Raw genomic sequence first — 16,747 nt, 5'->3', positions numbered from 1 at the left:
ATGAATCATATATGTGCTGTATAAATGGCCTAAAGTGACTCATTGTAGACATGATATCAGCTCCCATCACCTTTAACCCTTTGAGGATCAGTCACGTACTTATACGCCAAAATTCTAGTGCCTTCAAATCTGGTGGAAGAAAGCTGGTAGGCCTACATATAAAAGAATGGGTCTGCATGGTCAGTGTGAGCAGTATAAAAAAATCCTGCAGCACACAGTGCTTAATGAGAAAAAAAGAAACTGACCGTGTGTTTGATTTAAAACAGCGACTTTGCAATGTATTTTTGTATGGTATTTATGGTTGTATTCTCGTTTTCTTGGTCTCATTTGATAGTATGGAAGATATATTACAGAAACAGAGATGACTTTTATTGGTTTCACAATGAAAAGTACCTTGAAATTGAGCTCAAAGTAGTGGAAATGTTCAATTTTTGCCGATGTTCAAGAGTAAACAAATCACACCACATGTTCAATACATGTCAACTGGTGAGTCTAATATTCTTTCACAAGTGCACTGATATTATTTATATAATTTTTACAATAATGCAGAGTCTGCATGACAGAAAATCTATTTTTTGTGAGAATAAAATTCAAAATGGTAAGCAAGAGCAATATAAGAGGGGCCTGGAGACATGAGTAATGAACAGAGAAAATGTTATTTTAGTGCCAGGAATGTCTGTCATGTTTATTCTGGACCTCCCCAGTACCACCAATACCACCAGGCTGATGACATTCTTCTTTGCAAATATACAGGGTCTAAAGCCAGCAACGAACAACAAAATAACTTTCATCCGTGGACTGCTTGCAGAGGCAAATACAATATTTGCGGCTTTCACAGAGACCCACATAAAGGATCACTTGGACAACGAAATATGGATCCCAGGTTACAACCTATACAGATGTGACAGAGTGAACAGGCAAAAGGGGTGGGTTGGCCTGTACATCGCAGAGTCACTTGTTTGCACAGAACTGCTTAATGCCTCAAATGATGTAGTGGAAGTTTTAGCAGTAAAGATCGAGAACCAAAACCTAGTCATTGTGGTAGTCTACAAGCCTCCAGATGCAACGTCCCAGCAATTCCAGGAACAGCTGTCAAATTGACCACTGTCTGGAAAATCTTCCAGCTCCTGCCCCAAACATCTTGCTCCTGGGGGATTTCAACTTAGGACACCTAAAATGGAGGAATATAGCAAATAATGTTGTTGCAGTGATAACACCAGGAGGCAGCTCTGATGAGAACTCTCACACACATGAGCTTCTAAATCTCTGCACAAAATTCAACTTAAACCAGCAAATAATAGAGCCTACTAGACTGGAGAATACACTAGACCTCATCTTCACTAACAATGATCATCCGATACGAAACGTCACCATATCAAAAACAATATACTCAGATCACAACATAATTGAGGTTCAGACAAGTGTGTGTGTGGAGCCCCAGACCGACAAAATGAGATTAGTCACGAGGGAGCCTTCACCAAATTCAACTTAAATAACAAGAACATAAAGTGGGACCAAGTAAATCAAGTCCTAAATGATATAAACTGGGAAGATATACTAAGCAACACAGACCCCAACTTATGTCTAGAACAGATTAACTTGGTGGCACTCGATGTATGCTCAAGGCTTATTCCTTTAAGAAAAAGGAGGAGTAGATGTAAAATAGAAAGAGACAGTCGCTCCCTTTTCAGGCGACTGAAAAGAATAAAGCGGCTAACAGAGGCCAATTCGTATATCTGAAATGCGTAGGGAGTTGCTGGTTAGAGAAATAGCAAACATCGAACTTAAGCTAAAGGAATCTTATAGGAGTCAGGAATCGCGTGAAGAACTAAAAGCCATAAATGAAATCGAAAGAAACCCAAAGTATTTCTTTTCTTATGCCAAATCAAAGTCGAGAACAACATCCAGTATTGGGCCCCTACTTAAACAAGATGGGTCCTACACAGATGACAGCAAGGAAATGAGTGAGCTACTCAAGTCCCAATATGACTCAGTTTTTAGCAAGCCACTAACCAGACTGAGAGTTAAAGATCAAAATGAATTTTTTATGAGAGATCCACAGAATTTGGTTAACACAAGCCTATCTGATATTATCCTGACACCAAATGACTTCGAACAGGCGACAAATGACATGCCCATGCACTCTGCCCGAGGGCCAGACTCGTGGAACTCCGTGTTCATCAAGAACTGCAAGAAGCCCCTATCATGAGCTTTTACCATCCTATGGAGAGGGAGCATGGACACGGGGGTCGTCCCACAGTTACTAAAAACAACAGACATAGCCCCACTCCATAAAGGGGGCAGTAAAGCAATAGCAAAGAACTACAGACCGATAGCACTAACATCCCATATCATAAAAATATTTGAAAGGGTCCTAAGAAATAAGATCGCCACCCATCAATTACACAACCCAGGGCAACATGGGTTTAGAGCAGGTCGCTCCTGTCTGTCTCAGCTACTGGATCACTTCGACAAGGTCCTAGATGCACTAGAAGTCAAAAAGAATGCAGATGTAATATATACAGACTTTGCAAAAGCCTTCGACGAGTGTGACCATGGTGTAATAGCGCACAAAATGTGTGCTAAAGGAATAACAGGAAAAGTTGGTAGATGGATCTATAATTTCCTCACAAACAGAACACAAGGAGTAGTAGTCAACAGAGTAAAGTCTGAGGTGGCTACGGTGAAAAGCTCTGTTCCGCAAGGCACAGTACTCGCTCCCATCTTGTTTCTCATCCTCATATCTGACATAGACAAGGATGTCAACCACAGCACCGTGTCTTCCTTTGCAGATGACATCCGAATCTACATGACAGTGTCTTCCATTGCAGACACTGCAAGGCTCCAGGCGGACATCAACCAAATCTTTCAGTGGGCTGCAGAAAACAATATGAAGTTCAATGATGGGAAATTTCAATTACTCCGATATGGTAAACATGAGGAAATTAAAACTTCATCAGAGTACAAAACAAATTCCTTCCACAAAATAGAGCGAAAAACCAACGTCAAAGACCTGGGAGTGATCATGTCAGAGGATCTCTCCTTCAAGGACCATAACATTGTATCAATCGCATCTGCTAGAAAAATGACAGGATGGATAATGAGAACCTTCAAAACTAGGGATGCCAAGCCCATGATGACACTCTTCAGGTCGCTTGTTCTATCTAGGCTGGAATATTGCTGCACACTAACAGCACCTTTCAAGGCAGGTGAAATTGCCGACCTAGAAAATGTACAGAGAACCTTCACGGCGCGCATAACGGAGATAAAACACCTCAATTACTGGGAGTGCTTGGATTTCCTGAACCTGTACTCCCTGGAATGCAGGCGGGAGAGATACATGATTATATACACCTGGAAAATCCTAGAGGGACTAGTACCAAACTTGCACACGAAAATCACTCGCAATGAAAGCAAAAGACTCTGAAGACGATGCACCATCCCCCCAATGAAAAGCAGGGGTGTCACTAGCACGTTAAGAGACAATACAGTAAGTGTAAGGGGCCCGAGACTGTTCAACTGCCTCCCAGCATACATAAGGGGGATTACCAATAGACCCCTGGCAGTCTTCAAGCAGGCACTGGACAAACGCCTAAAGTCGGTACCTGACCAGCCGGGCTGGGGCTTGTACATTGGATTGCGTGCAGCCAGCAGTAACAGCCTGGTTGATCAGGCTCTGATCCACCAGGAGGCCTGGTCACAGACTGGGCCGTGGGGGCGTTGACCCTCAGAACTCTCTCCAGGTAAACTCCAGATTTTGAAATTTGTGTGAAATTGGCCAAATTGCCAATTTCTGACCACTTTATTGGGTAGTTGAAATTGGTAAATGGGCAGATTCTTGTACTCGGTCAATAGAACAAATGGAGTTTTAGCGAAATAGCTATGATTTTACTCAACTGAAATAGTGGAATTGGCCGAAAATAGGGTTCAAAGTGGGGGAAATTGCTGATGCATAAATATCGTCGAGGCCGCTAACTTCACAAAGGCATAATTACGTAAGTTTTCCTTCAAATTTCAAACTTTTGGTGTCATTACCATCGGGAAAAGATTCTCTATCATTTCATGAGAAAGTATTTTTTTTTCAAACCTGAGTGGGAGTTCAGGATCGAGGGTCTCGACTCTCAAAGGGTTAATGTATCCAGGTCCATCAGAAGTTTGTGTGGATAGCATCCAGTACTTATTAGTGGTCCCCTGTTCCTTAGTCTCTCTGGTATTGCTCCAGTTTCCACTTAGAAGACCTCTTCAGATTGTTTTATCAGCACCTCGCAGACTTCCTTGTTTATAAGCTCTCCTCCTACTTTCCTCCATCAAATTACCTGGTCCTTTACTGCTGTCTTTCTTCTTGTGTTGCTGTGAAATAATTTCAGTGCAGACTTGACCTTTGCTGCTATGTCATTCTCGAAGTGTCTCTCAGCTACTCTCCTCTGTCTGCTTGCTTCTCTGTTCTCATCAGTTGTTTTCTTTGCTTTTTCCATTCGTACATTTTCGTTTTTTGATTCCCTGCATCTCCGGTTGAGCCAAAGGCTCTCTCTCTTTGTTGTTTCTGTATCTTCTTTTTTGTATGAAGGTCTTCTCAGCTTCTTTGCATTTTCCAGCCAGATATTCAATCATCTAGTCCACTGATTTACCTTCCAGTTCACTACATTCAGGAAGTCTCTTAGCCTCTCAAAATTCCACCTTCTACAGTCTGGCTGTACTCGCCTATATGGTCTGTGTGTGTGTGTGTGTGTGTGTACTCGCCTATTTGTGGTTGCAGGGGTCAATTAACAACTCCTGGTCCCGCCTCTTCGATAGTCACTACTAGGTCCACTCTCTCCTTGCTCCTTAAGTTTTATCGTATCTCTTATTAAAGCTATGTATGGATCCTACATCACTCCAGATTGTTCCATTTCCTGACAGCTCTGTAGCTAAAAAAATACTTTCTAACATCCCTGTGACTCATCTTAGTTTTCAACTTCCTGTTGTGACCCCTTGCTGATGTTTCCCATCTCTTAAACATTCTGTCCCTATCCACCTTGTCAATTCCTCTCAGTTATTTGTATGTTATCATGACCCCCCCCCCCCTCTCCCCTGTCGTCCAGTGTCATCAGGTCCATTTTCCTTACCCCTCTCCTCGTAGGACATACCCCTTTGCTCTGAGACTAGTCTTGTTGCAAACCTTTGCACTCTTTCAAATTTCTTGACATGCTTGACCAGGTGTGGGTTTTGCATTGGTGCTGCATATTCCAGTATGGGCCTGACGTACATGGTGTACAGAGTCTTGAACGATTCCTTGCTAAGGTGTCGAAATGCTAGTCTTAGGTTTGCCAGGCATCCATATGCTGCAGCAATTATTTGGTTGATGTGCACCTCAGGAGATGTGCTTGGTATTATACTCACTCCAAGATCCTTTTCCTTGAGTGAGGTTTGCAGTCTTTGGCCCCTTAGCCTGTACTCTGTCTGCAACCTTCTTTGACCTTCCCCAATCTTCATGACTTGCATTTGGTGAGGTTAAACTCCAGGAGCCACGTGTGTGCGCGTGCATGATGATCAGTTTTTAACTTGTGCTAGAAATATTTATTGAGCTTTAATAATTTCTCGATGCAACATTTTGTTAAACTAATGAAGTAATTTACATAGGAGTGTGCAACTAAGGAAGAAACGTGGATCAGTACTGCACGTGAGACAGTCTAGGGTAGCTTCAGAAGGTTCACAGCTCTCCTTGTCTCACCAGTCCTCACACGATGCTCAGACCCTCCGCAAGGCTTTCAGGAGCAACCCTTACAACAAGGTATGACTTCTCTCTATTATTATGTTTGAGGCAGTGCCGAACCCGTAAGGGTCTTATAGCATCTTGTGGAATGGGTGGCATTTGGGTTTGATCCGAGGAAGGGGAAGATAGCTTCAGTTCCTTAACTGAAGAGCCCTTCAGTAGTGCCGAAGGACTCTCCTTCCAAGATTGTCTAGAAAGTGAAGCCTTTCATATTGTTCACTGCTTTGTGCTATAGTTCACTAAACATTTCTTAATCTTAATGTTATTTTTGTAATCAAAGTATAGTTAAGGTTATAATGACTTGTGTACCTCTTGGATTTACTGCTGCTACTACTACTACTACTACTACCACTACTACTAGTACTAGTACAGTGGACCCCCGGTTAACGAACTTTTTTCATTCCAGTAGTATGTTCAGGTGCCAGTACTGACCGAATTTTTTCCCATAAGGAATGTTGTGAAGTAGATTAGTCCATTTCAGACCCCCAAACATACACGTACAAACGCACTTACATAAATACACTTACATAATTGGTCGCATTTGGAGGTGATCGTTAAGCGGGGGTCCACTGTACTACTACTATTACTACTATTACTACTACTACTACTACTATTACTACAACTATTACTACTACTATTACTACTACAACTACTACTACAACTACTATTACTACTACTACTATTACTACTATTACTACTACTACTACTACTACATTACTGCTACTACTACATTACTACTACTGTGAAGTATTTGTAGTGAAACTTAATGCAGCTCCATGCATTTATGGAAACAATTATTTTTTTCTTCTCCTATATTTTTTTCAGTCTTTCAGCACTGTATTTAAGGTAATTCGAAGTTTTATGAATATTTCTCTTGCCATGAGTTACTTGCTTGTTATGAGCACCAAATCATATTACTCCTATAGTGACACTGTCAAAGATTATCATATGGTAGCAATTCTTTTTATGTATTGTATTGAGTTTTAAGAATTTTCACTTAATATATGTTTAATACTGTTTGTTCTGTACAAATGGAAGTTTGGACTCAGATTATTTTTTTTTTAATATCTCCAGTGTCTTGTGTTATATGTGACACTTACAGACCCAGGGACACCTGTGTTGATATGGTACTTTGTTCTGTTGCTAGCAGCGGTTTCTTGATATTTAAAAAAAATATATTGAGGGCCATTTCATTGTAAGTAATTTAAGTACAGTGGAACCCCGGATTTCGTACTAAATCCGTTCCAGAAGGTCGGTCTAAATCCGAAACATACAAAAAACCGAAGTAATATTTCCCATAAGAAATAATGTAAATACAATTCAGTCGGCCCAGACACACAAAAATATTAACAAAAAAATACATTTTTTAAAGCTTAACTATAGTTTTACATACAAAAAACAAGGAGAAATAAATATAAATGACTAATTTTAATAATTTAACATTACATACCTTTATTGAAGACTCTCGTTGGCGTATTGAAGAAGGTGAGGAGGGGAGAGGGAGTTGAGGTTATTGTTTGGAAGGGGAATCCCCATCCATAAGGACTTCAGGTATCAAAGCCCTCTGTGGGGTTACTTCCCTTCTTTGTCTTTTACTGGCAGTGGACCCCTGTCACACTAAAAATATGTGTAGAGAGCTCTGTTTCTAGCATCTCTCTAAGATTTGCCTAGAATGAGACAAGGTATTGTCACTGAACATGTTGCAGATACGGCTTGTATCAGCTTTGTCAGGGTGATATTTTTCAACAAGAGTTTGCAACTCATTCCACTTTACACACACGTCCTTAATCACTGAAGAAGGCACCTTCTCCCCTCTCTCTTCCTCCTTCTCTGAAGCAATTTCCTCACCTGTGGTCTGTTGCTGTTCCAGATTGTTCGTGATCTCTGTTTCATTAGCATATTTACCCCTTTCGCAACTTTAGCTTCCTTGATTTCTACTTTCTTTGCCAGGATGGAACAGATTGTTGATTTCGACTTCCCATACATCCTGGCAAGCTCGGCTGAACGTACACCACTTTTGTATTTTTCTACAATCTCTCTTGAATTCTATCATGTTTCTCACCTACTTTACCAAAGGGCTGGCATTAGGAACTTTCTTTGGGCCCATGGTGGCTTATTTCGCAGTCGCAATCAATAAACAAGCACAAAAATTGTGAAATGTTTTGGATGAATGCTCACTCAACCAGTGACAGAGCCAGACTGAGACACGTACGTGTGAGAGTGGTGGCATCTCGGGTGGCAGGCTCATCTGCTACATAAGATTTCCAGATGGAGGTACGACATCTGGACCAAAACTTTGCCCCCCCCCCCCCCCCCAAAAAAAAAAAAAAAAAAAAAATTCTAGATCCGAATTGTACGATATTCGGACTGTACGAAAACCGGAGTTCCACTATATCAAGCTATTATTATTTTTATTTTTTCACTTCATGTAAAGCATATCTTCAACAAAATTTCATAATTGTTGGTTATGAGGAAACTTCAGGCAAAAATTTTTGATCAATCCTGGACCATTCTGATGTCACAGCCGGTTAGTTGTGATGATCTGGGATTGATCCGAACCCCATCTAGCATTTCCTCTCTTAAGTGTGAGTTATATATCCATGTGGCATTATGACCTTGGTTATGAAGGTATTGTGAAGTATGAGGTTAAAGTATTTTAGCTTTTTTTTTTTTTTCATTGCAAGTTAAAAGCAATAGTTATGGCAAGCCAAGTGTTGGAGCACAAACAGAAACACCAGGTTAATATCTCATTCCCAGCATAAATAAGAAAATTGTAACTTTATTAATCAGAGTAATACAGGCAGTTATATTGGAGATTGTTTAGATCTAATTTATGTTTTATTAAAAAAAATAGGATTTAACTGCAGTGCAGTATAGATTTATTTTCAAGGTTTATGTTGTTTTCTTCCAGTTGTAGAGGCAGAGTTGGGAAAAATAATTTCCATGCGAGTATAATAATAATAATGCAGGTAATTTTTCCCATATTTAGCATATATGTTAAGGCTTTCCAGTTACAGGAGAACCCTATTTGTATGGCTCTTAAGGTTTAGGCTATCAAATATTAAATTCTCAATACAGCTAGGCATAAAAAAAAAAAAAGTAAAATATACAGTACATAAAATACTTGCCTTAAAATACAGAGCCTGTTGCCCTTCCCTTATGCAACTGTTATGTGAGAACTGCTGTAAAAGTGCCAAATGTAATGAACACTGGCTCACTTGAAAGCCAGTGAAAACCTGAAGCACCGGAAAGAGGGTGCCTGTACACGGGGCCCTCCTGTATTACATTTAAGGGTAAGTGCTAAGCCCATATGGCTCATACAACACATGAATAGGAGGAATGGAGGATAAGGTTTGATCCAAGGAAGGGGAAGGTAGCTCAGATTACTTGGATTAAAAGCCCTTCAGTGGTATCAAGATGCTCTTTCCTCCTCCTCCTCCTCCTCCTCCTCCTCCTCCTCATGGGTATCAAAGTGTTCACCCCTCCTTCCCCTCCCCTCCCTTATTTTTCTAATGGACATTAAAGATGTGAAAGGTAATGTAGTGTTTTGAATGCAAAAGTAAATACAGTGGAACCTTAACTTAAGAGTTTAATCTGTTCCAGGAGCTAGCTTGTAATTCAATTTACTTGTATATCAAATTAATTTTGCTCATTTAAATTAATTGAAAAGCCATTAATTCGTTCCTGCACTCTGAAGAGACGAAAAAAAATACTTTAATATGACGCTGTTATCAATTGTATGGCTTATTTATCTATCACAATTCATCTAATATATATTAAACAATATAATTAACACAGAAACATGATATGTACTCTAGAATGAATGAAATAGGCCATAATATGGTGGCAGAGGCAGCAGCGGAAGTGTCCACCATTTTCTGTCCAACTTTGACTATGTAGTATCTTCTCATGCTCTTATTGCAAGAGAAAATGGAGTATTTTTGAGGCCAACTGCAGTAGATCACTAGTTTTCTAAGGAAAACACTGAAAATATTGTATATAAACAAATAATAAATCATGATACACTACAGAATGTAAAGAAATAATAAACTGTTTATATAAAGTGTATATGTACTTAAACACTTGGAGCATAGATGGTGGCAGAGGTTGAGTGTGGGGGAAGTTAAGGGTGGGGGAGGTTAAGGGTGGGGGAGGTTGAGGGTTGAGGTTAGTGGCCCTGTAAACCTCCAACAACAACATTGTTTTGTTTCATTGCTGAACTTAACTCGTACAATTTGTTTTATCACTTTATACAGTTTTTGTTAAAACACTGTACATAACTGATACAATTTTTGTTTAATCACTGAACATAACTGATACAATTTGTTTTGTTTAATAACTTTTCACTTCTTTCACTTGTTCTTACTTTTCACTGCCTCATGCCTTCTCTCAGATGATACCCTCAGTCATGGTATCTCCTGCGAACTGCTTCTCTCTCAACCACGTCAGCAGCAGCTTCTCCATCTTTTCATGGACAGAGGTCCGCAGCTTAGACATTATTGTAACGCCCTTGGCTGGTGCTATAGCCTTTATCGACTCCTGCTGCTTTAGTATCGTGCATTTAGTAGACGTATGTCGCTGGTATTGTCTGGCTAAATGAACAACTCGTGCACCTTGCTTATGTTTATCTATGATTTCATGCTTTAATTCCATGGAAATCATTCTTTTTCATCTCAGTACTGTCCTTTGCACTTATTTTCTTAGGACCAATGGTTAGAAAAGTGAAATTTGGCCAAATAACACTCAAAAATGTAAGCAAAGCATGAGAGAACTGCTCCCACAGCGATGTAAACATGTACTGCTCAGCAGATGCTTTGAAATCAGCTGCACTGACTAGCGGCAGCATTCATAATTATTATGTATGTACGTATTATGTACATAATACATACGTAATTGTAATTATTATTATTATTATTATTATTATTATTATTGATAATTTAGGAAACTGAACCTCTATAGCTATTATAATAATTATTACTTATTTTTCTTGTTATTATTATCTTTTTTTTTTTTTTAAGTTGGCCATCTCCCACTGAGGCAGGGTGACCCAAAAAGAAAGAAAATCCTCAAAAAAGAAAATACTTTAATCATCATTCAAAACTTTCACCTCATACATTATCGCTGTTTTTGCAGAGGTGCCCAAAACGCAACAGTTTAGAAGTATATACATATAAAGATACACAACATATCCCTCCAAACTGCCAATATCCCAAACCCCTCCTTTAACACTTTCAGGGTAGAGAGGCACTCTCCTAAACTTGTTCTCAGGGTTGAAAATTTTTCGAAAAAAAAAAAAAAATCTTATGAAATGATACAGAATCTTTTTCCGATCATAATGACACCAGAAGTATGAAATTTGATTGAAAACTTGTGGAATTATGCTCTTGCGAAGTTAGCAGTCTCAACGATGTTTACGCATCAGCGATTTCGCCCACTTTGAGCCCTATTTTCAATCAATTCCAATGTACCAGTCGACAAAAATCGTAACTGTTTCACTAGAACTCCACTTTTTCTATCGAATGAGTACAAGAAATCATCCATTTATCAATTTCAACTATCCAATAAAGTGGTCAGAAATTGGCAATTTTTCCAATTTCACACAAATTTCAAAAGATGCCAGTTTCCAAATAGGGTACAGAATAAACAAGACAGAAATTCCTGGCACTAAAATAACATTTTCTCTGTTCATTAATCACGTCCCCAGGCCCCTCTTACATTTCTTTTGCTTTCCACTTTGAATTTTTATTTTCACAAAAAAATAGAAGATTTACTGTTATGCAGACTACTGCATTAGTGTAGAAATGGTATAAATAATATCAGCACACCAGACTTGCCAGTTGACATGTATTGGATGCATGGCATGATTTGTTTACTTTTGAACTTTGGCAAAAATCGAACATTTCTGCTACTTTGAGCTCAATATCAGGGTACTTTTCATTGTGAAACCAATCAAAATCATTTCAATTTCTATGATATGTCTTCCATTTTATAAAATGAAACCAGGAAAACTAGAATACAACCATAAATACCATACGAAAATACACTGCAAAATCGCTGTTTTATTAAACCAAAAACACGGTCGGAGTTTTTTATTTTTCTCACGCACTGTGTGCTGCAGGATTTTTTTATACTGTGCACACTGACTACATTGACCCATTCTTTCATATGTAGGCCTACCAGCTTTCTCTTGCTAGATTTGTAGGAGCTAGAATTTATGCGTACCAGTATGGCACCAACCCTGGCACACAAGCTGTACTAGTACGGCACCAACGCTGAAAGGGTTAAAGTGCAGGCATTGTACTTCCCATTTCCAATACTCAAGTCCAGCTATATAAAAATAACCGGTTTCCCTGAATCCCTTCACTAAATGTTACCCTGCTCACACTCCAACAGCTCGTCAGGTCCCAGATACCATTCGTCTCCATTCACTCCTATCTAACACGCTCACGCATGCTTGCTTGAAGTCCAAGCCCCTCGACAACGAAACCTCTTTTACCCCCTTCCTCCAACCTTTTCGAGGACAACTCCTACCCTGCATTCCTTCCCCTACAGATTTATATGCTCTCCATGTCATTCTACTTTGATCCATTCTCTCTAAATGACCAAACCACCTCAACAACCCCTCTTCAGCCCTCTGACTAATACTTTTATTAACTCCACACCCTCTCCTAATTTCCACACTCCGAATTCTCTGCACAATATTTACACCATGCATTGCCGTAGACAGGACATCTCCACCGCCTCCAGCCGCCTCGTCGCTGCAGCATTTACAACCCAAGGTTCACACCCATATAAGAGTGTTGATACCACTATACTTTAACACATTCCCTTCTTTGCCTCCATAGATAACGTTTTTTGTCTCCACATATACTGCAGTGCACCGCCTGCCTTTTTTCCTTCATCAATTCATCAGTGGTTAACCTCATCCTTCATACATCCATCCGCTGACACGTCAACTCCCAAATATCTGAAAACATTCACTTCTTCCATACTACTCCTCTCCAATTTGATATCCAAGTTTTCTTTATCTAAATCATTTGATACCCTCATCACCTTATTCTTTTCTTTGTTCACTTTCAACTTTCTACCTTTACACACACTCCCAAACTCATCCACTAACCTTTGCAACTTTTCTTTAGAATCTCCCATAAGCACAGTATCATCAGCAAAAAGTAACTGTGTCAATTCCCATTTTGTATTTGATTCCCCATAATTTATTATTATTATTAATTTAGGGAACTAGAGCACATATCCAATTCCCTAGATCAAGAGCTCCTCACCAGCGTCAAGGAACCTTGACGTTGGTGAGGGGCTTCAGTTCCCTAAATTATTATCAATAATAATTATAATAATTATTACAATAAAGATAGAGCTTCAGTTCTCTAAATTAATAATAATAATACATTATTATAACAATGAGAGCTTCAGAGCAAAGCCAACTCAGTGCACTATTTACCTTGCTGTAGGAGCAGTTCTCTCCTGCTTTGCTTACATTTTTGACAGCCATTTGGCCAAATTTCACTTTTTTAACCATGGGTCCTGAGAAGGTAAGTGTAAAGGACAGTGCTGAGAAGAAGAGGATGATTTCCATGGAATTAAAGCATGAGAGGTGTCCAGGTTTTGGGTTGATGGGGAAGTGGGGGGGAGCTGGTTCGTAACTCAAATGTTGGCTCGTAACTCAGAGCAAAAAATCAACCGATCGATGGCTCGTATTTCAAAAAACTCATACGTTGGGACACTCATAAGTCAAGGTTCCACTGTTTTGTAAATTAGATATGCAACAGGAGATTTACAGTGATGGGGAAATGCGACAGAAATCATCTGACTTGTAAGAAAAATTTAACAGATTTATTATTATTATTATGATTAACTCCATAGGGAAGTGGAGAAGAATTCTTCCTCCATAAGCCATGCGTGTTGTAAGAGGTGACTAAGATGCCCGGAGCAAGGGGCTAGTAACCCCTTCTGCATAAATTACTAAATGTAAAAAGAAATTTTTTTTTTAGGTCACCCTCCCTCAGTGAGAGATGGCCAGTGCATTAAAAAAAATTATTACATTTAGGGGAAGTGCTAAACCAGTAGGGGTCACACAGCACCTGGGGGGTATGAGAGGTATTCAGGTTTGATCCAAGAAAGAAGTCAGGTCTAATTCCTTACATCAAGTGTCACTGGTACACAAGACAGGTAAACTGTAACATGTAAGTGATGTGGGAAAAAGTTTGGAGAGAGAAATTTTTTCCATTAATAGAGAGGTTTTACATTAATTCTTAGTTTAGGACATATATTGAACTGTGAGCCTATAGGGAACACTGTCATTTTGCTATAGTTAACGCCATTTCAAAGTCCAGCTATACCTCCAAGTTGAAGTCAGATATATTTCCACATGATGCAATGTATACTACCCTACTCTCCTCCCTGTCAACCAACCCCCTCTTCTACCAACCCACCCCCTCTACCAGCCCACCCCCTCCTCTACCAACCCACCCTTTGTCACTTTCTCCAGGTTGCAACACACTGCTAGGTGAACAAGGGCAGTGTGTGTAAGGAGACTTACCATAGGGTTTGCCCAGCTTAGGATCTAATCCAGCCATTTTTGGTTGCATGCCATACTTTGGTTGAGTCATATGCTCGGCCACTGATATGAAGATCAAACACATAGATGCTTGCTGAACTTCTGAAGTTGAAATGGATCATCCTTTGGGCAAATTTCAGGAGTATTGGAATGTGTTGGGGAAATGGTAAAAGATTTTTTTTCCCTTGCTTTATATAGTAGTGTTTAATTTGAAACTTTTTGAAGTTTTGAAAAAATCCATGAAAAAACTAACAGTATTTTATTACGAGACTTCATCAGAGTTTTGAGCTGTATAAAGTAAGACCAACTTAATTTGTAGTACCTAAGGGAAGGGTAATGTGTTGTATATACAGGAAGGCTCCACTTATACAGCAGCTTAGGTTCTGGGTTACTGCTGTAAAGCAAAAATTGCTATAAAGTGAGACAGACAGCCTTTCTTTTTTTTTTTTTTTCTTTTTTTTTTTTTTTACTTTCAGATGCATATAAAAGCCTGATAACATATTTACACTATCATATATTAAGTGAACAATAGAGCTAGGCCTATAAAATGCATATACAGTACACACATTCCTTACCTTAAAATATTATCATCTTTAGCTTATGGTGAGTGGTGAATATATTTATTGGAGGAAGTCTGAATAAGTGAAGAACGGGCATAATCGAAAACCATTACATTAGCGAAATGCTGTTAAGTGAAGTGCTCTCCCGTATCTGACAGTTTTTTTTTCATAAATCACAAGAAAACATCTTTACATTGATTATATTTTGGAGATTGAGCACTGTGAGTTCTCTCAAGAATTTAAATATTACCTATAAAATCAGCAATGATTGTATTTAGCAAGCCTTTCTAAATAGCCTGTATGCATAATTTAAAAAATAATTTTATTATTCATGTACTGTATGAATCATCATTTAATATGTATGGTAAGGATTACATTCAGACAAAATGTGATTTTGGCCAGCAACATGCTTTTTGTGACAATCTTTGGGCAATTTTTTTTTTTTTTTTTTTTTTAAATGCGCAGTGAAGGTAACTCATATTAATCCAGTGGGGGTAAGTCAAATATACATTAATCCAGGGGGGTAACTCAAATATATTAATTCACTGGTGGTGTACTATATAACTTGTCTTAATCTTTAAAGCACTATCTTTAGCAGTCTCTTGGGTGAACAAAGTGGCTTCTTTTATCACAGTGTTCAGGTACACAGTTTTTTAACTAGCAGTTGAGACTCGGACTGTTCTACATATACGTACGTACGTACTTGCATTCACCAAAAAGTACTAAAGTGAATGTTCTATAAGTTTATTACTTTATGGGTGAAGAAGAATTTGTTGTGGACTGCAGTTTGTCAAGCCGAGTCATTGCCTTTTCTACGAGTCATCATAAAGTGATTTATCTGTATATTTCGTATATGCTTAACATTATTAATTTAGTGTTATATTTATTGTGAGATAATCAGGTTTGATCCAAGGAAGGGAGGATGGGTCCAATTCCTTGTATTGAGAGCTCTCTCAAGTACCATTGAAGGGAATGATGCTTTGTCTTGTTCTTCACTTGCAAATTTCCTCATGCATGAGTGTTTTCCTGAGTAATAATAGTAGTGATGAGTATGAGCTTGGCCAACCAGACCTACTAATGCTGCCAGAACCAGATCCAAAATATTGTATTATATTCTCAGTTTTCGTGTTCAGTTCACAACCAGAAGGACCTGAGCTTGATTTCCAGGAGAGAGAAAAAAGTGCATATGTGAAAGTCTCCTTATATCTGCTGCTCTTCTTCACCCAATTTAAATAGGAGCTGTGGCTAGGAGTTAGTAGACTATCATGCGTCACATCCTATAAGAGGCCCTCCGGTGGCGCACTCAAGAATGAAAAAAAAAATTGGTTACATGTATTGAATTTTTTTTTTACGCACTGGCTGTCTCCCACCAAGGCAGGTGATCTGAAAAAGAAATGCTTTTATCCCTCACACTATCACTGTCTTGCCAGAGGCACACAGATACAAAAGTTCAGATGTTCCTACAAACAGCAGATATCACTAACCCTCCTTTAGATTGGAGGCACTGTACTTTCCACCTCATAAAATTAATTCATTGTACAAACCCCAGAAGAGAGAAGAGCAAAAAGCCATTAGTGAAACAATAATCAAATATGCTTTTTCTGTTGGTGGTGTTTTACTTGGATTTGTTGGATTATCTCGTGTGATTAATTATCCTTGGCATTAATTCAAAAGATATCGTCATGTTACACTGCATTATACAGTATCAGAAATTCTAGCGTGAGGCTGAGGATAATTTAAGTCTTCAGATATATGAGCTTAAGCCAAAGATGTACTAATTATTTTATTCAAAGGAAGTGCTAAACTTGTAGGGGTAATACAGTACCTGGAGAATGGGAGATAATTAGGTCAGGGGCAGCTGTA

At 38.9% G+C, this 16,747-nt stretch overlaps 1 protein-coding gene across 1 annotated transcript in view; it reads left to right on the top strand.

Moving 5' to 3' along the window:
* LOC128684683 (Na(+)/H(+) exchanger beta) overlaps positions 1-16,747 on the top strand; it is a 270,795-nt gene that overhangs the window by 199,964 nt on the left and 54,084 nt on the right. The window contains exon 20 of the mRNA XM_070100239.1: positions 5,620-5,770. Coding sequence (XP_069956340.1) covers positions 5,620-5,770 — 151 coding nt within the window. The remainder of the gene's footprint in view (positions 1-5,619; positions 5,771-16,747) is intronic.

The sequence above is a fragment of the Cherax quadricarinatus genome, chromosome 5 (assembly GCF_038502225.1).
Source record: "Cherax quadricarinatus isolate ZL_2023a chromosome 5, ASM3850222v1, whole genome shotgun sequence".
NCBI lineage: Eukaryota > Metazoa > Arthropoda > Malacostraca > Decapoda > Parastacidae > Cherax > Cherax quadricarinatus.
This window is presented reverse-complemented; position numbering and strand designations above follow the sequence as displayed.